A 27,638-nucleotide genomic window follows, 5' to 3' on the forward strand; every position below is an offset into this window, starting at 1 on the left:
AAATTCTGCGTCAATGGTTTTAGTGAAACACAAAACTAGAATTTCTCGATCTTCTGCTGTTTCAGTAAAATTGCTAACAGAAGGAATACCGTTCACTTTAGTTTTACATAGTATTTACATGGCCTATTTTCTGAAGCCCCCGTAACAGTACAGAAGTGACTAGAATTCTAAGAGCACAAGGAAATGAGATTTGCACATGTGAGAAGCAGGTCGGTCAGACCTTCGTAATATTCTTGCTGTTTGTGAATAGAGTACAGCTATTTGTTTCATATAAATTAGGAACAATCATTTTTTACTACATTATGATCACCAGTTACTTTACAGGGTAATTGCTTAAAACATCTGTGGTACTGGTTTGTAGCTGGCCGGCTGGGCAATTAAGTGGACGTCTGTGCTAAATCTTTGCACCTGACAGGATATAAAACTGAAATTAAAACAGCTTCAGGTTAACTCCACTTGCAGCTGGGAAATTTGTTTTTTAAAAGATTTTTGGCTTCCCTCGTTTTATTAAAACCATTTTATCAAAAGGTCTTTTTATTGGAGAACTGGCTACCTCTAACGAGGAAACGCTGTAAAGGTAGATGAGATACAATAAACCATGTGAGAATGTTGTGCTACAAGAAAGAGAGCAAGCAGCTACAGTAGGCTGTTCCTTGTGGGAGAGCCATTCTGTGCAATGCAAGCTATATTGTACCAGAAACATAAAATAAAACCTGGTTTGTTTGATTTGCTTTTACTGGGCCAAAGTAATGGTGTTCCTACGTGAAAAAGGGCATATGTATCTCATAGTAAGAGGGAGAAGAGAGTATTTTGTATCCCTTTGCCAAAAGATCATTATCTATGCTTTCTCTCAAACCACATCCAGTACAATTTAACATTGGAAAATAATACCATTTGAAGAGTCACTGTGCTAACCATATATATGGATTGATGCACAAACGCTTAGTTAGGTGGGTCAATCGACTTTAATCTTCCATAAGAATTCTTTCATTATAGCTGCATTTCCTGTACATCAACCTGAATTCATGCCTGAACTGTGGACCACACTGCTGTTATTCAGCAGTGTCCTGAGATGTTTTGTTGAACAGAAGTAAATCTGAAAGATTTCTTTATTCATATGAAACTTTTTCTTTGTACTGCCATTGAAAAATATAGCAGCTTTACCATTTAACAGAGCTTTTCTTGGACATGGATCACAAAATGTCAAAATCGGCTGCTTTGCCTGTTAAATCGGTGCCAGTCTTTTTCTGTATGTGAAATGTGGCCTTCTTTCTCTGCAATGAGCTAGATATATTCAAATTGTTAACGTGCTTATCTTTATCGCCAATATTCTTCAATGTGAAAGGAAAATAGGGTTGGCCTTAATGTATCCTTTTGCACAAACAGATGGTGTTTCTCTCTGAACTGTGGTCTACATGTTGAGTTTGTGAAGCACAGCAGCTACTTTGTGCACATTAAGGTAAGGTCAGAAAACAGCATGTGAATGAAAGATATCTGCTTCTTTGTAATATTTAAAGGGGAAAAAATGACAGGATTTCCCTCCTTTTGAGATGATCTTCTGAGCAGACAGAAGGATATCACATCACATTCAGCAACAGAGTTTTCCCTTGCTGTAACAATGAAGTGTTGGTCAAGAGTTCCTGTTTAATGGTAGTGAATACTGCTTACTGGCTGAGAGATGGGATGGCTTCCAACTGAGCCAACATGACTGTAGTATTCATTTTCAAACAGTTGTGCAAATCCTTTTCTGTGGAGAAATTGTGTTCTGTGAAGCTTCGGCCATTATAGGTAAGCTCCAGTTACGGTTTCATTATTTACCAAAGCATTCTTCCTGTTGTATGTAGCTACTTCGTCTTTATTGTTGTAACTTCTACTTTGAAAAAGGCACGCTCGACAACTTCATGCCCAAGAAACAACTTTATCTCGAACTTCAAAACCGTTATGCATATACAGAGGCTTTCACAACCTGTACGGCATGGCAGGCACACACTATATACAAAGCCCACTGGAAGTAAAAAGAACAGAAGTAAAACCCCCCATTATCCTAATTAGTATTAACTTACTTATAGTAATGCTCACATTACAATACTTCTCCCCCTTTAAAATTCAACATCCCCAAATGTAAAAAAATAGGAAATAAAATCAGTGGTGTTATTAACTTGCATACCCCTGAAAACTTATACTAGTATCTCAGCAACAGTTTATCAGTACAAAATATCTGGAAAATGTGACAGATTCAACATTCAATCTAACAACAACAAAAAAAAAGAACTGTCCTGTCAAAGATTCAGTCTGTCAGGAGGTTTACGAGTGCGCGGTGATCTGCGCACTATCCCCGGTGACCCAGCAGGCACTGCTGGTGAGGGTGTTTTGGGTGGATCTGGTGTTGGGGGCATGAGAGGGGCCTGTGTGTCTGCGTGAGAATGTCCCCCCCCCTACAGGGGACCCCGACCCCTCTGCCAGCATTTCACGCTCTGGCAAAGTCACTGGTGGACATGCTTCCACTGTAGTCTGTCTCTCAAATGGAAACTCCATGGAACTGTCTGCCCCTGAGCCGGTATCATGACGCAGGCGCACATGGTCCTGATGTCTGCGGAAAACACGCCCATCAGTCAGCTTAACAACATAGGAGACGGGACCACTCTGCTTAAGAATAACCCCAGGCAGCCATTGCTGATTGTTTCCCACATAGACATTATCATCTGGTTTTAACTGCCTCTCTCGCGCATGTTGATCATGTCCCTCCTTCTGCTTTTCCTGCTTTCTCTCCACTTTCGCCTTCATGTCCGGGCGCAGCAGGTCCAGTCTTGACTTGGGCCTATGCCCCATCAGCATCTCTGCTGGAGTGCAGGCAGTCGTAGTCTGTGGCATGAGGCGGTATTTAAACAGGAAACGTGAAAGCCAAATGCTGAGAGAGTCCCCTGTCATCCGCTTCAGGCCTTCCTTTACTCCCTGAACAGCCCACTCAGCTAAACCATTTGAGGCTGGGTGGAAAGGGGCCGTCCGAATGTGACGAATGCCATTCTGCTGCATGAACTCACTGAACAGCTCACTGGTAAATGTTGGGCCATTATCAGTGACCAGAGTGTCAGGCAACCCGTGGACTGCAAACACTTGCCTGAGTTTGAGTATGGTTGAGGGGGCTGTGATGTTGCTCATGATGTGAGCTTCGATCCATTTAGAATGCGCGTCTACCATTACAAGAAGCATCTGCCCCATAAAAGGGCCAGCAAAGTCCAAATGCAGCCTAGACCAGGGGTGGTCTGGCCACTCCCATGGATGCAAAGGAGCTGGTGGTGGCATATTCACATTCTGCGTGCATGATTTTACTTTGTTCTCCAGATCCCGATCCATTCCTGGCCACCAAACGTAGGATCTTGCAAGGCTTTTCATTCGAGACACTCCTGGGTGAGTCTCATGAATTTGCTCCACAATCTGTGAACGGCCAGGGGTAGGCACAATGACCCTTGCACCCCAGAAAATGCAGCCATCCTGCAGACTGAGTTCTGTCTTGTGTTTGGCATAAGGCCTCAGTTCCTCTCCTTCCGCGATTCTGGGCCAGCCTAGAGACCTGATTCACTGTAAGCTTATAATCCCCACATATCCTCACCGTTTTGTCTGCCTTATAAACTGGAACAATGGGAGCTGCCCACCTTGAAAACTGGACGGGCTCAATAATGCCCAGCCTCTGTAAATGTTCCAGCTCCTCCTCGACTTTGCCTTTCATGGCATAGGGCACCAACCTGGGCTTAAAAAAACATGGTGTAGCCTCAGGGTCGACATGGAGTTTCACTGTTACGCCCTTTAGTGTTCCCAGCTCGTCCCTGAAAACGTCACTGTACTGCTGCAGAATGTCCTCCGTCGTGTGTGCATACTTAATTTCATGCCAGTTTAGCCGGATTCTGCGAAGCCAATCGTGACCCAAAGGACTGGACCCCCTGCCCCTAGCTATCACTAGCCTAGCTTCAGCCTTCTGACCCCCGGCTGAGATGTCCACATATAACATCCCTAAATGAGGTACAGGCTGCCCCGTATAGGTCCTAAGTTTGAACTTTGATGGTCTGATGGGAGGCAGGTTGGACTCCCATGTCCTACTGTAGGTCTCCTCACTAATGACAGATGCAGTAGCCCCTGAATCAATCTCAAGCTTAATGTCCTTTCCCCTGACAGTGACTGTGGCATAATATGGTTCAGGTGGTTCCTCATCTGTTTCCACTACAAACATGTTGTAGGCACACGCTGCTTCTTCATCTGCTTCTTCTAGGTGGTGTGTGGCTGCCTGAGCCTGTTGACCTTTCCCCTGCCCAGGCTTAATCTTACCCTTTGAACTTCTGCACTTTTTAGCTAAATGTCCCTTTTTGCTACAAGCATGGCAGACAGTGTCCTTGAATTTGCAATCATTTGCGTAGTGCGTCCCTCCACACTGGAAACATTCCACCTGCTTTGCCTGTTTACCAGTCTCCCTCCTGACTTGGTGCACTGCCACCGACTGCGACCCCCCCATGTCCTTTCTGGATATCCTTGACATTATTAGCAGCCATCTCCATGCCTTGGGCAATCTCTAAGGCTTTCTTGAAAGTCAACGGTGGGGCTTCCCCTAACAGGCAGCATTGTATGTCGTCATTATTAGTGCCGCATACCAATCGATAACGGAGCATGTTTTCCAACGCCGATCCGAAATCACAATGCTCCGACAGCTGCCGAAGCTCGGCCACGAAATTGGCCACAGACTGACCAGGCTTCCTGAAACGGCTGTGAAACTTACACCGTTGAATTATCAGAGAAGGTTTCGGATTGTAGTGGTTCCCCACGAGCTTGACCAGTTTGTCACATAGAATGTCCCCCGGTTTCTGCGGTGCGGCTGTATTCTTTATTAGCTTGTAAGTCTTTACCCCACACACACTCAGGAGAATAGAGTACTTCTTAGCCTCCTCAGTAATTCCATTAGCACAGAAAAAGTGTCCCAACCTTTCCTGATACTCCGGCCAGTCCTCGTTTCCTTCCAGAAATTCACCAATAGTTCCAAATGTAGCCATCTGAAACGCAAAGCTCCCTTTCGAAAAACGTGTCGATACGTTCACAAACCCAGTTCACCTCGTCGCCAAAAATATGTAGTAACTTCTACTTTGAAAAAGGCACACTCGACAACTTCATGCCCAAGAAACAACTTTATCTCAAACTTCAAAACCATTGTGTATATACAGAGGCTTTTACAACCCGTACGGCATGGCGGGCACACTATACAGGTTTCCCCTGCTATCCGAAGGTAGAGCATTCCTATGAAACGGTTTGTAAACCGGAATATCGTAAAGTGAATAAACAATTACCATTTATTAATATGGGAAGAATTTTTGAGCGTTCCCAGACCCAAAAGATAACCTACAAAATCATGCTAAATAACACATAAAACCTAAATTAACAGGAACATATAGTAAAATCAGGAATGATATGATAAACACACAGCCTATATAAAGTAGAAATACTTTTCTGCAATCATTGAAGCATTGTCTAGCGCAGTGAAAATCTCACACAAGCGCTCTCGGCAGAAACACTTTCTCCAGTAACCTTTACACTATGAAGCTGCCAAATCATACCAAATAACACATAGAAATACACAGCCTATATAAAGTAGAAATAATGTACGTACAGTGTAGTATCACTTACCGGAATCGGGAAGACAGCGAGCACACTGATGATAGTGTGTTAGACTGAGTTGTCGGAGGTTGAGGTGGTGGGACACGGGTGTCATCTCGTCGTCATCTGTTTCCATCAGGGCAGGCAGGTCATCTTCTTCTATGCCTGCCTGCCTCAATGTCAAAGGTCGAGGTTCGTCGTCTGCTGTGGCTGATGTGGAAGGCTTGAAAAACGACAGTATGGTTGACTGCTTAGCCTCGCGCATTTTTCTATCATACAGTTCTTTGTAAGCACTCAATCCATCCTGCAAGTATGCCCTAAACCTACGAACCATTTCAAAATTAAAATCGTACTTTTCTGCAATCATTGTTATCAATTGCAGTGAAAATCTCACGCAGTTGCTTCACGTTCAGTTCCTGGACGACTTCAGGTTCGGTCCGTTCGCTACTGCATTCGGTTTCGATTGTTATCCTTTCCTCTTCCAATTGCATCAGCTCTTCATCTATCAGTTCTTGGTCATGGGATGCCAAAGCCTTTTCAATATCATCTTCGTCAACTTCCACAAGCCAAACTCACTTTGTCCTTACTTCGTTCACCACAATCGAAATACTTAAATATGTCTAGTTTTACGCTAAGTGTAACACCCTTATGAGCTCGTTTAAGCTTTTCCGATACCTTAGAACTCATCTTGCTAATGGATGCTCAAAATAAATCGACATTAAGCACAGATGCTCACAGGCACGTGTTTAAGCAATGCTGGCTAGAATGCAGTTCCAGGGGAGGAGCTGGCTGCTCGGGGCACGCGCTGCCTTTTTTCGTAACAATGAAAACTCCTCCTGTTAGCAAAAACAGGTAACTGATGTAGGTCTTTCGTAACAGCAAGGTGTTGTAAAGCGAATGATCGAAAAGCGGGGTACACCTGTACACAAAAACACACTGGAAGTAAAAAGAATGGAAGTAGAAACCCCCCATTATCCTAATTAGTGTTAACTTACTTCTAGCAATGCTCACATTACAGCATTTATGAACAAGGCTGAAATAAACCAGCAGGATTAATGAGTAGTTTACCATATAAGTACTGGAGTTTGAAGATTGGTAAAGCCTAGGTAAAATAAAGTTGAATTAGTTTGGAACAGGAAATTTCATTGCATCTTGGTATATGAGGCAATTAACTGATCCGAACCTGATATCAAGGGATTTAACTTCTTGGTTATAAAATATTTTGAGATTATTGCAGAGCTTTGAAAATAAAGAAAATAACAGGATCATCTGTATAAACCGCAGCTGACAGGGAATTAATAAATGACAGATTTTATTGCCCTGAAGAATATATTCGGGATGGGATCCCAGAACTAGCAGAACTGATGTAAAATTGCTTCTTGATACTGCATATGTAAAAAATGGGAGCATAAATGTATGATTTGAAATTTAGTTGGAGGAAGATTGGGCAATTCTTAAGTATTGTGAGGAAATAAGAAATTAATAATTTCTGTTTCATACAATTTTTTTTTGTTTCGGAGTGTTTGAGTCAACCACTTTCAGTAATGATCCAGTTCTTTTAACATCATTAAAGCAAGCTACCCTGTGGCACTAGAAACAACAAACCACTTTTATCCAGATTCAGTAATGGATGGCATTAACATTGCTTAAACTTAGATCCCATGTTTTTGTTGAATTAACTTGTGTAAATGTGGAAATGGCTGGTTGTGACAGCTAGAGTGGGTATTTTGTGAGTTAACCCAGACATATTCTGAATGATGCCATTACATTGAGGCTTTTCAGTGGTGGGACAAATTCTAGGGTAGAGTGAGGGATGTAGTAGCTGACATTCCACCCTGCAAAAACTCATTTCAGGGAGGTAGCACCATTACCTCCGTTCCCCGCCCCCCCAGTCGACCTCCAAGGGTGTATGTATACAGGGCAGTCTCAATGCTAATAGCTAAATGCTAATGTAAATAGATTTTCTATTTCTTTTGCAAACTTTCCTTGTACTGTGATGTGGCTTGCTTGGCAGACTTCAGCATTTTGCCAGAAGTCTCAACCTCATAGCAGTTTGTGTCAATGAATTTGTTAACTTTGCAAGACATCAGATTCACAAGTGTTTTGTAAGACAGTTGACTTCTGAATTCTGTCTTAATGTGACACACCATGCTGAATGCCCTTTCTACATCATAATTACAGTAGTCTGGGGTGAAGTATGTATTATGTTTTCTTTTTTTTGGAACACTCTGCCATGGCGCTGCAGGACACTAAACTGAACTGATGGACAATGAAAGAGAGAGGTTGACCATAAAACCGGCCCACAGAGAAAACTGATAGGTCTACTTAGCACAAAGAGAGACCAATCAGGATGCTCTCTCTGTCACTCACTCGCTATGTCTGTCTGTCTGTCTGTCTGTCTCTTTCTTCCCCCCCTCCCTTCCCCTCCCCCTCTCCCCCTCAAAAAAATCTATTTCCGGGATATTGTATATAATTTGCTGGCGTCAGGGAGCCACTATCAATATGCGGGAGACTCCCGGAACTTCGGGAGAGGTGGGATGTCTGCAATAGAGTAAGGTAGGTAAGTACGTGTAACTAGTTGTATTTCTTTTTGGATTGTAAATGAGATGGGTATCACTGTTAATTTTGACAAATGTTTATTGTTGTATAGTGGACAGTATCCTAACTGGCTGCATCATGGTCAGGAATGGAAAAGTCAGCAGAGCGTGATGGACACAGCCCAGTTCATCACATGTCAAGACGCCCCCACCACTGAGTACACTTAAATGCACAAAAAGCAGCATCCGTCATAAGACCATAAGACACAGTAGCAGAATTAGGCCATTCAGTCCATTGAGTTTGCACCATCATGCCATCATGGCTGATCCTGGATCCCGCTCAACCCCATACACGTGCCTTCTCACCATATCCTGTGATGCCCCGACCAATCAGGGAATGATCAACTTCTGCCTTAAATATTTGTACAGACTTGGTCTCCACCGCAGTCTGTTATAGTGCATTCCACAGATTTGCTACTCTTTGGCTAAAAAGTTCCTCATTACTTCTGTTCTAGAGGGTTGCCCCTCAATTTTGAAGCTGTGCCCTCTAGTTCTGGATTCCCCAGCATAGGAAACATCCTTTCCACATCCACCCTATCTAGTCCTTTCAACATTTGGTAGGTTTCAATGAGATCCCCCCACATTCTTTTAAATTCCAGTGAGTACAGGCCCAAGGCTGCCAAACACTCCTCATATGTAACTAGTAGAGTGGATAGGGGAGAACCAGTGGATGTGGTATATTTGGGGCTAATGTAACCCCACTTTTTAAAAAAGGAGGGAGAGAGAAACCGGGGAATTATAGACCGGTTAGCCTAACGTCAGTGGTGGGGAAACTGCTGGAGTCAGTTATCAAAGATGTGATAACAGCACATTTGGAAAGCGGTGAAATCATCGGACAAAGTCAGCATGGATTTGTGAAAGGAAAATCATGTCTGACGAATCTCATAGAATTTTTTGAGGATGTAACTAGTCGAGTGGATAGGGGAGAACCAGTGGATGTGGTATATTTGGATTTTCAAAAGTCTTTTAATAAGGTCCCACACAGGAGATTAGTGTGCAAACTTAAAGCACACGGTATTGGGGGTAAGGTATTGATGTGGATGGAGAATTGGTTAGCAGACAGGAAGCAAAGAGTGGGAATAAACGGGACCTTTTCAGAATGGCAAGCGGTGACTAGTGGGGTACCGCAAGGCTCAGTGCTGGGACCCCAGTTGTTTACAATATATATTAATGACTTGGATGAGGGAATTAAATGCAGCATCTCCAAGTTTGCGGATGACACGAAGCTGGGTGGCAGTGTTAGCTGTGAGGAGGATGCTAAGAGGATGCAGAGTGACTTGGATAGGTTGGGTGAGTGGGCAAATTCATGGCAGATGCAATTTAATGTGGATAAATGTGAAGTTATCCACTTTGGTGGCAAAAATAGGAAAACAGATTATTATCTGAATGGTGGCCGATTAGGAAAAGGGGAGGTGCAACGAGACCTGGGTGTCATTATACACCAGTCATTGAAAGTGGGCATGCAGGTACAGCAGGCGGTGAAAAAGGCGAATGGTATGCTGGTATTTATAGCGAGAGGATTCGAGTACAGGAGCAGGGAGGTACTACTGCAGTTGTACAAGTCCTTGGTGAGACCACACCTGGAGTATTGTGTGCAGTTTTGGTCCCCTAATCCGAGGAAAGACATCCTTGCCATAGAGGGAGTACAGAGAAGGTTCACCAGATCGATTCCTGGGATGGCAGGACCTTCATATGAAGAAAGACTGGATGAACTGGGCTTGTACTCGTTGGAATTTAGAAGATTGAGGGGGGATCTGATTGAAACGTATTAAATCCTAAAGGGATTGGACAGGCTAGATGCAGGAAGATTGTTCCCGATGTTGGGGAAGTCCAGAACAAGGGGTCACAGTTTGAGGATAAAGGGGAAGCCTTTTAGGACCGAGATTAGGAAAAACTTCTTCACACAGAGAGTGGTGAATCTGTGGAATTCTCTGCCACAGGGAACAGTTGAGGCCAGTTCATTGGCTATATTTAAGAGGGAGTTAGATATGGCCCTTGTGGCTACGGGGATCAGAGGGTATGGAGGGAAGGCTGGGGCGGGGTTCTGAGTTGGATGATCAGCCATGATCATAATAAATGGCAGTGCAGGCTCGAAGGGCCGAATGGCCTACTCCTGCACCTATTTTCTATGTTTCTATGTTTCTATATGTTAACCTCTTCATTCCTGGAATCATCCTTGTGAACCTCCTCTGGACTCTCTCCAGTGACAATGCATCCTTTTTGAGATATGGGGCCCAAAACTGTTGCCAATACTCTACGTGCGGCCTGACTAGTGTCTTTTAAAGGCTCAGCATTATCTCCTTGCTGTTATGTTCTATTTCCCTTGAAATAATGTTAACGTTGCATTTGCCTTCTTTACCACCGACTCTACCTCTCATGTTCTCAGAATTAATGATTTCTTATTTGCATGATTTGTCTATTTGCATGATAGTTGCTTGTCTTTGTTTATGTATAGTTTTTCATAAATCCTATTGCATTTCTTTATTTTCTTGTAAATGCCTGCAAAAAAATCTGAGTTGTGTACGGTATCATATACGTACTTTGCATGCAAATTTTACTTAGACTTTGACTTTGAAGTTGCCTTAGGGAAGCAGTGTATCTTAGGTTTGGCGAAAGACATGGGTGGTTCAAAACATTGATGACACTGTGCAAATATAAGTGATGTTGTGGGAAGGAAATTCAAGGTGCTGATTCAGTGACAGTGAAAGAGTTGCAACTATTACCTGGAACAAAGAAATATCTCTCAGTACTTTGCCTCTCCTTCATAAATACTTCTCAGCACCATTACAGTTTTCTGCATCCTGAAAGCGCAGAGTTGCCAAATGCTTGTAACAGCATTTAAAGCTGAAAGAGTGGATGTGGAAATTTCACCTGAGAGCTCCTAGTGTGCAATTAATAATCTCATCAGAGAAAATTAAGCTATATAATTATTTTATGTTTCTGTTGGAAAGAAGATGAAATAGTTGGATGCGCTAAATTATACAATAGTTATCAATTTCAGACCTGTGTAGCAGTATTTTAGCTGGTGCTGTGGATTATTTCCATAATCCGTAGAGAGGGAAAACTTGGCACCAGTGATGAATATTACTATGACAGGAGTATGATAACTTTTGAAGCAGACAGCACACATTATCATCTGGCACCCTGCTAATGCATACTATTTCCAAGCAGAAATGGCAAATGTGTTTGGCTTTAATGCACCAAGCCAGCTGTTTACTGACACCCGTTTTGCTTGTCAACTAAGTTGCTTAGGTTAGGATCGTGTATTGGTCAGCCTGTGCAGGGTCGGCATATTTCATTCCCTGAATTACACTAATGAGCAAATTGGGTTCTTATCACATTATCAATTTCTTTTGAAATAAAGTGCAGGGGATATGGCCACTGTGATAGCTTGAACAAATTGATTGGAGAGGTACTGAAGCTAATGAATATAGAAGTGCTTTATTCAGCAAAAATTAGCCACAGGCATCATATTGAGACACTCTTGGAAGAAGAGGCCTGCTTAGCCCAATATTACATGATATTTTTCTATGCTAAAGATCAAAGGTAACAGTGGGACAATTCTATAGTTACAATGTAAATAAAATGCTTCCTTTGAATTACATATAGTTTTCAAACACATCCTTCTTCACACCCACAGTCCAAACACCCAAAATAAATGTTAATCCTCACAGACTGTCTCTGGATTCATACATATGCAGACATTAAGTGAATGGTTGACTCCTGGTTTGTAATCAGCCCCAATCTGCAGCTCCAGGGAGGCTTTTGTTCAGAGTTGCGTTTTAAATTCAGTCTGCAATCCACATTCAAATCTAAAGATTTGTTGCTGCTGAAATTAACATTTGCTATATACCCTAACTCCAGAATGTGCCCAAACAGCCGGTTAGATTGCTCCTACTTTAAATCATTATGAATTCAATGACCAATCTTGGATGTTGCCTACATTATAGAACATGCCTTATGAAGGAAGGTTGAGCAAGCTTGGACTTTTCCTTTAGGAGTGAAGGCGGATGAATGGCGACTTCATAGAGGAGGATAGGATTGTAGAGTGGACAGCCAGTGTCTTTGTTTCCAGGGTGACAATATTTCATTCAGGGTGTGTCGAGGAAAGTTTAGAAGAGATGTCAGAAATAAGTTTTTTACACAGGAGTGATGTGTGCTTGGAATGCATGACTGGGGAATGTTGTAGAGGCCGATATAATCAGGACCGTTAGACTCTAAATAGGTACACAGATGTCAGAAAAACAGAGGGTTATGGATTGTGTAGGAAGGAAGGGTTAGATTAATTGTGGAGTGGGTCTGTGTACAGTAGGTCAGCTGGAAGGCCTGTACTGTGCTGTACTATTCCCTGTTCAATAGACTTCCACTTGTGAATCATTCTGTGATTTATGCTTGATTGTTACTAATGCTAGATCCTTTTATTTCAAGCTTTGCCTAATTGAATTAGGTTTTTGATGACATTTGAACTTGTGTTTCCATCAGCTTAGATACACAAATACTGGGACAGTAACAACCCCTATAACGCTGCATCTAGGAATCAAATATCAGTTCATTTTTAAATTCAGGCGCTGGCTGTGATGCCTCAAATGAAGGGCAATAACATAAATTAATCTCTATTTCAATGCAAGATTTCATTATCAAATTGATTAAGTTGCACTTACTTCATGAGCAGGTTTATTGTTTTTCATAGATTCATAGAGTCACAGAAAAGCACAGCACAGAAACAGGTCCCTCAGCCTATATCATCCATACCAAACCATTTAAACTGCCTTCTGCCGTCGACTTGCTCCGAGACCATAGCACTTCATACTTTTGTACTTTGCTAATTAGTGTCTGGTACCTGACCCAATCATTACTTTAAATTTGTTTGTCTATCTGTCTACTTGCTTATCTCTCTATCTGTCTACTTACCTGTCTTTCTGTCTGTTTGCCTATCTGTTCATTGAGATGCAGTGCAGAAAAGTGCTTCTGGCATTTCAAGTCATGCTGCCCAGCAATACCTCAATTTAACCCTAGCCTAATCACAGGACAATTTATAATGACCAATTAACCAACCAACCAGTACGCCTTTGGACTGTGGGAGGAAACCAGAGCACCTGGAGGAAACCATGTGGTCACAGGGAGAACATAAAAATCCCCTACAGGCAGCAGTGGGACTTTAACCCTGGTCACGGGCACTGTACTAACAACTATGTGTGCTAACCACTACAGTACCGTGTCACTATCTTCAAATATTTGAATACTTCTGTCTTTTCTTGCATCTCTATAAACTCTGGGTTCCATTTAGTTTGTCTGTTTTTCAGTGTTCTTCAAGATATGTTACTTCATGATTTGCTGAGTTGAATGTAAGCAGGATTTCTATGATTTCACCAGTCTGTCTCTTTGAAGTTGACAGAACTTGGATATGACAATAATAATACTCCACTTTTGATCAACAACTGAGGATGCTTGTGGTAATAAGCAAGTCAACATGACTGGATAATATACCAATCTGGGCTATTATGGCACAGTCTGGCCTGTCCCTACCTGGAACTGACAACAAATACATGACACAATCCAAACTGAATCCACGTATTTTACTTGGTTTCATTTAGACTTGGGCTTAGCGCTGAGGTATCTTTTGAAACTTCCACTGAAGATGCTCTACATTGATGTAATGACAGTATTAATAACTACCATTGTAACCATGACGATACAAGCAAGTTTCTGCAATAGTTTACAATTTCTTAATTGGAAGAGAACAAAAGTGTTCATTGAGAATGGTTCCATTTTGTCAGTATGTTTTTAAGTAATTTTTCGTTTACCCAGTCTGCAGATTAATCATTGCCAGCATTGCTATTTTACCTTGAACTGTTTTAATGTATTTCTTCTGCAACTTCTTCATGATGTGGTCATTAAATTCTGTTGCAGCAGGATGCAGTAGTGAAATTCTAATTGTTAGTTCACAAATTTCCTGCACCTCAGATCATGCAGGTGGTCTGAATGTTTATGATAAATGCTGAGCAGCTGGTATGCAGTATAACAAATCCTTTTCGTGATGAAGTGCAATTCAGATGTCTGCATTCTGTCAACACCCTTTCTTGCAGTTTCTTTTATAAAGAATATTATAGCCCAGTGAGCTTTTGTACTCTGATTATTTTTTTTCCCAAAAGATTGTTGTTTAGATCTTTGACATCGTGCTATGAAAAGTGTTCACTATTTTTAATGTTGATCCTGCCTAAGTTTTTTTGTATGCCAGCAGGCTCACCACTTTTGTGGTGGCAGCTGATCCAAAGACCACTTTTCACTTTCTAGGTAATAATTCATACATCTGGCCAATTGTTACAACATTCTAGGCCAACATTGTTTACCTCTAAAATGCAAATTAAACATAATTGTTTTCTTAACTCTATATAATGTTATTTTACTCACTCTGCTTGAAGGATATGTCAGCATTAGTATACGTCTGCTTGAAGTTCAGCTTCAGAACTATGATAGTAATTTGTAGGTTTTCAAAGCCAAACTGGAGCTGTTAATGCTAATTCTGAGGCCTTTTAAAAGGTTTTTCGCAACCCAGATAAATCCAAAGAGAAAAGGCAACGTAAAGTGAAGCTCATGCAAAATGCTGGAGGAACTCCACCTCCCCTCCCCACTTTCTGCTTTCCGCAGGCATCACACCCTACGCGATTCCCTTGTCCACTCGTCCTTCCCCACTGATCTCCTTTCTGGTTAGGGTTGCCAACTTTCTCACTCCCAAATAAGGGACAATAGTAGCGGTCAAATACGGGACACTTATGTTTACCCCAAGGAAGACTACCATGACCATGAAGCTTTGCGCGGGCACCTGTGTGCGCATGCGTGACGTGCATATACATGACATGCGCATGCGCGTACGTGCCTATTTTTTTCTACAAATTGGTTTTGGCTTAATCTTCCAGATTCTGTTAAGTGAAACTACACTGTACATACATTATTTCTACTTTATATAGGCTGTGTATTTATCATATCATTTCTGCTTTTACTATATGTTAGTATTATTTTAGGTTTTATGTGTTATTGGTATGATTTGGTAGGTTATTTTTTGGGTCTGGGAATGCTCAAAAATTTTTCCCATATAAATTAATGGTAATTGCTTCTTTGCTTTATGCCATTTCGGCTTACGAACAGTTTCATAGGAAGGCTCTACCTTAATGGGGGAAATACAGGAAAAGGGCGGTCCTGTATGGGACAAACCAATTTAGCCCAGTATACGAGATGTCCTGGCTAATACGGGACATTTGGCAACCCTATTCCTTGCAAGCGAAACAAGTGCTACATCTGCCTCTACACCTCTTCCCTCACTACCATTCAGGTCCCCAAGCAGTCCTTCCAGGTGAGATGACTCTTCACCTGCAAGTATGTTGCAGTCATCTACTGTATCTAGTGCTCCTGGTGTGGCCTCCTGTATATTGGTGAGACCCAGCGTAGATTGGGAGACTGCTTCACCAAGCACCTACGCTCCATCTGTCAGGGAAAGCGGCATGTCCCTGTGGCCTCCCATTTCAATTCCACTTTGTGTTCCCATTCCGACATGTCAATCCATGGGCTCTTCTACTGTCGCAAGGAGGCCACACTCAGAAGACAGCACCTTATGTTCTGTTGGGGTAGCCTCCAACCTGATGGCATGAACATCAAATTCTCAAACTTCTGGTAATTGCAATCCCTCCCCCCCCCCACTTCTTCTTTACCATTCCCCATTCCTGTTTCCCTCTCTCACCTTATCCGTTTACCTGGCCATCATCTCCCTGTGGTGCTCCTCCTTCCTTTTCTTCCATGATCTTCTATAGTCTCCTGTCAGATTCCCCTTCCTCCAGCCCTCATTTCTTTCACCAATCAACTTCCTGGCTCTTTACTTCACCCTTCTTGGTTTCACCTATCACCTGCCAGCTTGTACTTATTCCTCCCCTCCCCTTCATACTCTGACTTCTTCCCTTCCTTTTTAGTCCTGAAGAAGAGTCTCTGTCCGAAACGACAACAGCTTCCCCTTTTCCATAGATGCTGCCTCGCCTGCGGAGTTCCTCCAGCATTTTGGGTGTGTTGCTTTCAATTTTCATCATCTGCAGATTTTCTTGTGTTTGTAAAATGTAGTTACTGCTGCAGCTAAAATGTAGGCACTGCCAACTGTTCGCAAAGGTGCTTCTCAGACGAAATTTTAAAAAGGGTCTTGGCCCGAAACACTGACCATGCTCTTAAGCCTTTTACTGAAACATTAAGGTGCAAAAATAGGTAATAACTTGCTACTTTTGGCTGAAGTTGAATAATCTTTCATTGGGAAAAGTTGAATGCTTACTAGTAGAAGAATAATTGTATTCATCTCCTAGTTTCAACTAATCACTGGTGCCTGGCCTGCTGAGTTCCTCCAGCATTTTGTATGTGTTCATTTGGATTTGCAGCATTGGCAGACTTTCTTGTGTTTAAAATGAACTGCTGCATAAATGGGTGTGCTCGCGTGAGATGAATTAGTCCGTGCAACCTATAATCTGTAAATATCCCATGTAATTATCCACATGCAACACCCCATCTAATTCATATCTTTCAAGTGTGAGAACAGATGCCTGGTTTGGGGAGGCTAAATATTCATGTGGTCAGCAGATGAGATGTGGCAGTATGATGGAGTAGTTGGTGTTGATTTTCACAACTCCACCGCCTTGTGTTTGATTCTGTTTGTGTAATTTATAGGTTCTCCTGAAGGCTGCATGGCTTTTTGCTCGGTCACCTGATTTCCTCCCATGCCCTATAGATATGTTGGGAGATTAATTTGTTATTATTATTTTATCCTGGAGTAGGTCATTAACAGGAGATTTAATAGACATGTAATAGAGAATAAATTGAATGAAAATTGAGGGATGGGATTGATGGGAGCATATTTGTTGTGATGAAATATGAAAAAAAAAAGAAATAAATATGATAGAATTGTAGAATTAAATTCTTTCCTTCCTAGTCCCACTTTTGGAACCCTGGAATCATCTTCAATGTTTATTTTGCTTGGACCAGGCATTAAATCAATGAATTAAATGCTTTTTTTATTAACTGAATGTCACAGGGAGCTATTTTGTACTCTAAAGTAAGACCCGCAGCAAACTATTTGTAGGTAACATGACAAGATTTTTGCTGAATATTCTGATGTAACCAGGTATCATAAAATTGATATTGAATACATTTACTGATGGAAAAATTGATGGCCGAGTTATTTTACAATGAGAGGTCAGGAGTTTAATAGCAGAGATTAGTTGAAACTAGGAGATGAATACAATTATTTTTCTACAGGTAAAACAGTCAACTCTTTCCAATGAAAGATTATTCAACTTCAGCCAAAAGTAGCAAGTTATTATTTATTTTTGCACCTTAATGTTTTAGTAAAAGGCTTAAGAGGATTGGATTCTGAATGTCACAAAGAATTAGCTCTCTTACTGCAATTCAGACTGATTGGAATTTATTTATGAAATGTAATTGTCCAATAAGGATTTTTCCAAAAGTTTTGAATTGTTCAAGAAATGTTGTAAACATAGAAAGGTGGACTTTTGGTTCATTTACTTAAAAGAATCATTATTTTGCAGAAGGCTGCAACAAAATATCATAATACCCAAATTAAAACTAGTAATAAAGCAAAGACAAGAATCAGGTTTAATATCACTGGCATATGTCATGAAATTCGTTGTTTTGCGTTAGCAGTACATTGCAATACATAATACAGTAATAAAAAATATAAATAACAGTAAGATATATATATATATTTTAAATTAACTTCAACAAGTAGTGCAAAAAGAGAGCAAAAAATATTGAGGTAGTTGTCACGGATTTATTGTCCATTCAGAAATCTGATGGTGGTCGGGAAGAAGCTATTCCTAAAGTGTTGAGTGTGTGTCTTCAAGCTTCTGTACCTCCTTCTTGATGGTAGCAATGAGAAAATGGCATGTCCAAGGTGATGGGGGTCCTTAATAATGGGTGCCACTTTTTTGTGGCATCGCCTTTTGAAGATGTCCTCACTGCTGCCATAATGGAGCTGGCTGAGTTTACAACCATCTGCAGCTATCTCTGATCCTGTGCAGTGGCCCCTCCATATCAGACAGTGATCCAGCCAGTTAAAATGATCATCATGGTACATCAGTAGAAATGTGCGAGAGTGGTGTCATACCAAGTCTCCTCAAATTCCTAATGAAATATAGTCGCTGTTGTGCCTTCTTTATAATTGCATCAATATGTTTGGCCCAGGATAGATCTTCAGAGATGTTGACATCCAGGACTAGTTAACTTAGTAGTTAAACAATTCATAACAAAGACAGAATGCTGGAATTACTCAGCATGTCAGTCTGTACCTGTAGACAGAGAGAAATATAATTAATATTAAACAGAATTTTTGACAGAATTGGGAAACTGGAGGTAAATCAAGCTTTAAGATGTGGAGAAAGATGGGAGCTGGTTTAAAAGAAGAAGAAAGGTTGGAGATAAGATGGATGTTAAACTATGTATATAACTATGTGCACTAACCTAAGATCTTTTGATGTCCTTGATATCTAAACAAGATGATCGGAGGATAAGTAAGAAACAAAAGCACAATTAGGAAAATAATTTATAGAAAATTGCTGGTGGACCAGAAATTAATTCTAGGAATTTGAAATAATAATACAGGAAATCTTTCCAGAATTCTCATTAAGCTTCTTAAATATTTCCAATACTTAGTGACACAAATTGTAGTCCTATTGTAGAATAGAAGAGTTTTGTAATTCCCTTTCTATCACAGTAGAACATAAATGGAATTTTTAAAAATTAACAAATGTGGCTCCTGGAATGAGCATTTTCACTGATTAGGAAGGTTCCCTCCATTTCTTTGATGGAATTTTATAGAGGTATTAGAAAATCCCAGACTTTTTAACTTCTGTTGAACTTGAAATGCAAGCTGAAAAAAATTGGATGTAGTAAAGATTTTATTATTGTTTATTAAAAGAGTTTCTTGTTTAATTTGAATTTTTCTCCTGATTAAGAGTTTAACCTTGATGTTTACTTAACAAGATTGTGGCTTAAACAAGCAGTGCTAGAATTATATTTCTATTTTTCCTCTTAAATCCCATTAATGTTGTGATTTTTCATAATCTTGCCTCTTTTGATTGTCTTATGATTTAGCATTGATTCCCAAAGTATCACTTACTGGATCGTGAAGATAAGAGAATAGATGGACACAAATACTATACCTTCAGAGGAATAGGCCAGGAACTACCATAGGTTATGTTTATGCGAACAAAGGCAAATAAAGATGTTTGGCATCACTGTCGCTTTTAAATGTAGTCTTTTTGTAGTATTCGGGTACAGTTTGTCACATTGACAGATTGAGTTCATAATATTTAAGGAAAGGAACCTAGCTCAGTATTCATAGAATAGAGTGTTTATAGCATTTTCAGTTTTGTCAGGATTAGTTTTTTTTGCTTTTGCCAAATATGCATCCACTTTAGAAAAATATATTGCCTACTAATTTTTTGTATTTTCCTTTTTTTGCTAGATTATTTGGAAGAGGCATTGAACTGACTGGCTATATCTATATCTGGGAGAACTTTAGACTCTATGTACTTCCTTGGAATTCGCCTTGGACTTGGTGGTTGGCATTTATAGGAGTTGATTTTGCTTATTATTGGCTTCATCGAATGTCGCATGGTAAGTAGATACTGATGGGCTACACTGATGTTATGAAAGATTATGGCATTTTTATTGCATAATATCTACCACATATGTTTAAAATTAAATTGAGACTCCATCCATAAAACTTAAACTGCAGTAATCTTAAAGTAGTTGGATATGACAGTAATGTCGTGGTTTGATGAACATAATCTAACACTATTAGATTATATTACAAATCAGAACGGGCCATTTAGCCTATTTAGTGTTTGCTTGTGTTGCCTTACAATGTCTTGCTAGATCCTCTTGTGACAGCAGTCCTGTGTAATGGCAAAGAAACGCATTCTTTGTATGAATGATCAGACATGCATTAAGCCAATGTATGATGTTTGAGTACTGGGACATGTAAGTTTCTTTATGAAAATGGATGTTCCATGAGTTTATGATTGAAATATCTTGTTTGGTAATAAAAGAATTAACACGTTTGTCACTATGTTAGAAAGTCAAGACCTGTGTGTTGAGAATGATAAAATATTCTGGGTAGAACTTACAGTTATGACAGCTGCATCTTGTCAGTTTTCAAAGCTACGTATTTTCAACTAAGTTAGTAAGATTGACAGGCACATCACCATAAAGTCAATGATCCCCTAAAATATTAGCTACAGGTAACCCTTGTGTTATGGGGTGTTTCATTCCCTAAAAGGCACACACTGCATCCAGGACTTTCCATAATATACAACTCTGTCATCTGCACATGTGTCAAGAAATGCAGATTGAAAAAATTAACTTGATTTTGATTTATTTACTTATTTCCCATTCAAATATAGTGATGCCAAATTCAAATTTTGTATAGTGATTTGTGAATTCTGCAAGTGTGAATTTCTATAACCCAAACAGCTTTGACATGGGGTCACCTGTAATAACCACACTGGAGAGCAAATTTCTTCAAAAGTGTTGCTGCCTCAGAATTTTATTTTTGTAAACTGCTTGAAGCTGAACACAAATATAATTTCAAGCTATTTGTATCATATAGGAATTTGGAGAAACAAGAAATTAACTTTTATTGAATATAATACATTTAATTGAATAATAGTGCTGATGCTTTGCAATAGTTCGGCTAAGCTAAAAATGTTTTTTTGATGATTTTCATTAATAGTGGATGAGGCTCCTCGTTTAAGTGTCCAATAACAATCAGCCAGCATAGATGGATTCCAATTGCCCTGATACCATTCCTCCATGACAGCAATGTCCTGGTGGAACTTCTCACCAGGCTCGTCATTGACAGCACCAAGATTTGCAGGGAAAATGTCTAAATAGCAATGCAGAAAATGAATCTTTAGTGACATGTTGCACTTCATGGTTTTGTATGCTTGAAGCATGTTGTCAACCAGCTGCATGTAGTTTGGTACTCTGTAGTTGCCAAGAAAATTCTCAACAACATCCTTCAATGCCTTCCATGTGATTTTCTCCAGTCCATCCTTGCAGTTTAGAACCCAGTAATTCTGCTTTTGCCTTTGTCAAACCCAAGTCTCTGACAAGGTTGTTTAACTCAGATTGAGTTATCGGATGAGGCTCAGTCGATATAAAGGGTTCAAAATCTGTATTGGTATCAGTGTCATTATCCATTCCTGGCTCGTGTATCATGACATCTTCGTCTGCCTCATCTGGGCTCCACGTCTCTGGTGGCTTTGGTACTGGAAGACTACCGTCATGTGCTCCAGGTCTCATAGCTGAAGGGAGATTGGGTATTCAGTGAATTTCTTGAAGTAGCAGTCTGCCACATGATCCTTCCGCTCTCGCCATATCATCAGAACAGTGAACGGCATTGACTTCGGAGTACCTGTGAGCCAGGTTCTAAGATTGACAGCACCCATTGCACAAGAATTATGAGGAGCCCAGGGTTTGTCTTGGTCACCAATTTACACCCAAATTAAAACTCACTGGCTTTCTTAATAAGAGGAGTCATGCTTCGTCTTTGAGATTTAGGCATATACTCGCCACAAATATGATTTAAAATATCGCGACTGTTGCAATATTGGTCAGACATGTTGTTATTACAAATACTGCTGAAAATACAATTACTTTATTATAATCAGTGTAAATACAATGCATAGTGTGCGTAGAGCACGTGCATCAATGTGATCACAAACCGATATACCCTCTACATATAAATGCAATGCACAGAATGGTGTGTACATGATGCTTTCATAGCCTTTCTAAAACCTGTCCTGCCATGCTATATCCACCCTGCCTAAGCATGCCCAGACAAGATTGAAAACTTTTCAGCTTATGTTGTGGGCAACGTCTTAATGGATTTGAATTTTGAATTGAAATAACAATACAGGTGATTTCAAAAGTATTGAACACGACAAGGAAATATGGTGATTTTCATGAACAGCAGCCCAAAATCCATGAGGTGCTCAAATTATTCAGGAAGCAAAATCTTTGTTGTCCAGTGCTATTTGAGTTTACCAGTAATACTCGTCACAGCAATTATTCTGTTAATAGCTCTGTTAATGTCGGTTGTCAAGGAAAATAAGGAGAGAACAGAACATTTTGTCTGTTTCCCACCTAATGCAGTAAAGTATTACTCAACAACTCTTATAGTATTTCTACAATTTATTAAATTGCACATTAATCATTTTCATGAATTTTTGAAGCTCCTACTTGCAGAAAAGAAATTGGAAGTGCATTTATTACATTTCAAACAAGGCTATAGCAAAGGTAGATCATGCAGTTCTTTAACTCAAAGTAGTCCAGTGATGCCTGGCATTGTGAACTTCAGTTCTGAATGCTGTTTGCTTGCTTCTATTGTTTGTACGATTTGGTCTTTTTCTCTCTCTGCACACTGGGTGTTTGACAGTTTTCTTCTGTTTTTAATGGGTTTTATTGGGATTCTTTGTTTTGTGGATGCCTGTAAGTAGCACAAAACATGTCATGATGCAAGATGAGCAGGTGGTGGACAGTGCAAACCATTTAAGAGCAATTCTTTGATTATTATGTTCTGTCTTGAGCAGCTTCTCGTTATAATCTTTCCCTGGAAAAACAAGTGATTTTACAAAAATTACTGATCACTTGAATAAATCTATTTAAAAACAAGTAATTTAATAACAATATTTGTTAATGAAATACATTTTAGATCAAGTTGCTGTTTTATTATCTTTATAAAGGAACAAACATCAGGTCTTTGGGATAATACCAGAGTATCTAACAGAAACGTCTTCATTATTCGAGAATGTGTAAACTCCACAGACAGTACCTAAGGTTAGGACTCCTGAAGCTGTGGGGTAGAGGCTGCTTCTTCATCAAAATGATTTCTTTTGGATCAAACATCAGCTGAAATAACTGAGTGTTGGAATGGTGAAGGATGATTAAATCCTAGGTATACACACGGCATTCTTTGATTGATATTCTTGACGATTTAGCCATCATAATTTTGACCTCTGAGAATAAGTATTAAGATTTAGCGCATTCATTTTACTTTGGTAGCACCAAAAGACAGAATCATACTTTATCTTGTAGACAAAAAAAAAACCTTTAAGCCTTATTGCTACAATGAGACAATAGGAAGGAAACAAGTTCCGTAAGTTCAGGTAAATGTTTTCCAAAGTTTGTCTCAACATTTTCCTCAGTACACTGAGAATCCTTCCCTGTCTCTATCTTTGCAGTTCTGAATGAAAGCCATCTATTCATGATGGTCTCTTGGATGTTGAATGGAAAACTTAACAAATAATTTCACACAATTCCAAATCCTGAAATCTGAGACAGTCTGGGACTGTTGGTTCATTGGTTTTGGGGTTGGAGCGATGCAGATATAGAGAAGATACTTTTATCCAGGATGCTGGGCTACTGTCATTATAAAGGATCAAAAGAATAGTATTGATTTGTACGCAGCTATTGTATAAACTGAAATATTATTCCTGGTTTGAGAAGAATGCTTGTAATGATAACACAGCCTCAGTTGTCCTGGCAACAATGCAGCAACTTCTATTTTCTTGTTTGGATTCTTAATATACACAGATTGAAGCACGTACAAAAGAATCAAAAGTGTCAGGAAGCAGTTTCCCCATCATGCATGTGAGATTTAGTTCTAAAATAACACTGCCATAGCCAAAATTGTGGTTTTGCATTGGAATTTATTTTGTGATAATATAACAGCTGATGTAATATTTGACTCTTTGGATATAACATGCACATTTTTCCTGATGTGTTTAGATTTAAAAAATGTTCTTTGCCAGGCTATTCATGAAAAAACAGGCATTAAAATCTCAATATGAATCCTCTTTTGCTCATTGGAATAACTGATTTGATTTTTTTTATGTTTTTGATGCCTGGTAACAAGGTAAACTTACGATAATTTTATCAGATTAGCACAAAATGCGAGCACAAATCCTACCTTACATCTGAAAAAGTTGCTGGATGCTAAATGTTAGAAATCATCATTCTTTCCTTACTATCAGGCTACCAATGAGTTTTTATTGCATATTCATTTAAAGCTTTGGAAATTGTATCGTTATTTCACTTATCCCTTGCCGCCAGGGCGGTCTCCTGGCATCAGAGGAGGATAAATGGATTTTCAGTATATCCACTATGGCACTAGGTTGGAAGGTCCTCGCCCTTTTTGTCTCCATCCAATTTCATTCCATATGGCATATTTAGAATAGTGGTTTAAATTCATCAATGAATTGTCATGTCTAACTTTTTAATGGAACAGCTGTAAATGCAATGACACTGCACTGATGGTAAAGAAAGTACTTCACTGCCAACTATGACTGGAATTTAAGGCTGCAGTTCCAAACTAAATAAACTATGTCCTGTACTTGTGTTTCAATTTCCACAAAGTGGAATTCGAGAATTTTTCAGCATAGAAAGAGTCCACTGAAACTGTGCTAGTTCTCAAATCGTTGTACTGATTGTTTTTTATTCCATGATATGTATAGCATTCTCTCAAAAAGCAGATCAAATCAAATCCAGTTTAATTGTCATTCAAACCATACATGGATACAGCTGAATGAGACAGCATTTCCCTGGGGCCAAGGTGCAAAAACATACGCATTCAAAATAAAGAGAAAGAGGAAAAAAAAGAACACGGTCACATAAGAAAACATATTTTCAGTCCAAAACTTGAGTGACAAGTCCTGCAAATTGATGGTTACCGGCAGTCTAGCCTGTAATTCCACCAATCCAACACTGGAAGACGGCACCGAAGGCTGCCCCCAACTGAGCCCGGATGCCATGCTACAATGCAAGCCCCAGTCCTAGTCCTTGCTACAGCTGAGGCGACACTGCTACCTCGCCACCTGTCTCACCACCAAACAAGGGAAGCAGGACACGCAACTGGTTGTCCATCTGACTGGCTGCTTCAGGGAAATAGGTTCTCAATATAGGTGGGACCCTAGCGTATAATCTGTCTGACTGCAAAACTGCCCTATGTCATGCTCTCCACCGTACCTCCTGAGGCATACTGATTTCAATAAGTTTCTAAGTGAAGGGGAAATTTAGTTTGACCTTAAATTAAGGGTTTTGTCTAGAAATATACTATAAAATAATAGTAAGGACTTCTAAGGACTGTCTGTATTTCTGCTAATACTAGACCTGCATGCAGTAATAAACTGCAATTTTGATACCATCTAAGTGAAAACAAAAGGGAAATTAAGATCTTTAGCAACAAATCAGTTAATTGGACTTACTTGAACCAGAGGAGTACTGGAGGAGCCACTGATTATGAAATGTAGGAACATTATTTAACATGCTATTAACTAGAAAACATATTTATAAAACTAACATGCTTCATACACGATTAGACATACTTATCACCCAGTAGAGAAGCTGATTTGTTGAATAGACAACCAGCAAAATACACAAATGCTGCCTTGGTTAATATCGAATGGAATGTAAAAAGAGTTTTTTTAAAAATGAGATAGAGGTTGTCAGGTTCAAGTGTTTCGAAGTAATCAAAAAAAAAAGAAATAAAACCACTTTTGATTGTTGAAGCATCCATAATAAGCATGACTCCTTCCAAAAAAATCATTAATGCACTTTGAAATTAACTCTACAACTCATTTACCATGGTAACAGAATTTGGTATCAAATTACATTCATGCCTGAACCATATAGACGTGGGTAGAGATTCTCCTGTTGTTCTAATTCGTGTCATTTGGGTTGCTCCTCAAAATTTTTCAGCCACACAATCAGAAATATAACATTCTCATTGCAATTACCTTGCATCGCTAAAGGAAGTCAATTTCCAAAGCAGTAATGGTGAGCACTAGAAGACATTCTTTTAATGTTGAGGAGAGTATCAGAGCTAGATTTTTTATACAGAGAGTGGCAAGTGCCTGGAACACACAGATTGATACAATAGGGACATTTAAGGGACTCTTAGATAGACACATGGATATAAAAACGGAGGGTTTTGCACTGTTTAGGAGGGAAAGGGTAAATTGATCGTGGAATAGGATTATATGGATTGGCATAATATTGTGGGCCAAAACGCCTGTATTTTGCGGAGATGACAGTTCTTGGCAAGGATGGTTTGGACCCAAACGCTGGGGTATCCAAGGCAAGAATCGAGACACGGTATCAAACAATATCTGAGCACAAAAGAAACTCTAGATGATATCACAACTAGGGCTTATGATTGAGCGTCTAAATCTCAGAAGCTGGCACAGTTGGGAGCGTTTCGTAACAGTTTGTTGTACTGTTCTATGTTCTATGTGTATGTAGAATTCCTGTTGACTGTCCTTGATAAATATGTACCTTTATAAATGAAAACTTATGCTAATACTTATAAATCCAATAATTTACTTAACACTGATATTAAATTAACTGGCCTCCAGTCACTTTATTCTTTCTTCCTTTGTAGCAATCCTCCATTCCTCAGGTACTGCACCTGTAGCTATGGAGGATTAAAACTGTGGTTTGAAACTTTGAGTTTTCTCCCTCTTTCACTTTGTCCACCCCATCTAATGTTTCCTGTTTGTCCATCCCATCCAACATTTCCCGTTTGTCCACCTTAACTCTAACATAAATATCATCCACCTCTTCCATGATATCAATGGCAAAATCTTCATTAGGAGACCTATCGGCATTCTTCTCCACATTCCTTCCGTATATGTTAATTATCCTCTTTACATGAGAAACATATTTAAAGTACCATTCTAATGCCTATTCACGTAAGAAATTTAGCACCATTGGTAGAGTATACTAACCGGAATATTTTGCGGAAATGAACAGAGATCTGAGGGTGCAGACACTTTTGTTTGTACAAAGTTTGATATAAATCAATCCTTGCTAAAGATAATGTAGAATATGAAAATATTTAAATGTCTCTAATCTTTTGTGGCAATGTCACCTGTATTGCACTCATTTGTATTACTACCTGTGGGAATTTAACTGAAAAATCTGAATACTTACTCAACAATACAGAAGCCCTTTTTTCATCTAAGGATGCTTTGAGCTTTCAGAGCTGGGTTGTTAGCTGAGAACTTCTCTTGCTGTTCTGAATCCACCCATTAAGTTGAGCCTTAATCATATTGCAGGTAAACAGACGTTTTGACCCAGCACATCCTTGACAGTCTTCAATTATCTATTGGTACTGATCACAGAAACAAGCACCTTCTTTCCTTTCCTTTTATGCCTCATAGGTAAAACAAAAACTTTTCACTGTCTTTTGGCAGTAATGCCCATAGTGCATGCAATTGTTGGTTACTTTGGCTCACACCATAGTGCCTTTGTATAGACTAATACTGTAAGGTAGCAATGGTGCTTCAGAAGGTGCTG

The 27,638-nt window shown here is 39.7% G+C and overlaps 1 protein-coding gene across 3 annotated transcripts in view; it reads left to right on the plus strand.

Moving 5' to 3' along the window:
* The window catches only part of agmo (alkylglycerol monooxygenase), a 393,034-nt gene that overhangs the window by 78,815 nt on the left and 286,581 nt on the right, over positions 1–27,638 (plus strand). For all 3 annotated transcript variants that reach the window (XM_072253381.1, XM_072253382.1, XM_072253383.1), the window contains exon 3: positions 19,744–19,895. In XM_072253381.1, coding sequence (XP_072109482.1) covers positions 19,744–19,895 — 152 coding nt within the window. The remainder of the gene's footprint in view (positions 1–19,743; positions 19,896–27,638) is intronic.

Source organism: Mobula birostris, chromosome 3 (assembly GCF_030028105.1).
Source record: "Mobula birostris isolate sMobBir1 chromosome 3, sMobBir1.hap1, whole genome shotgun sequence".
Taxonomy (NCBI): Eukaryota; Metazoa; Chordata; class Chondrichthyes; order Myliobatiformes; family Myliobatidae; genus Mobula; species Mobula birostris.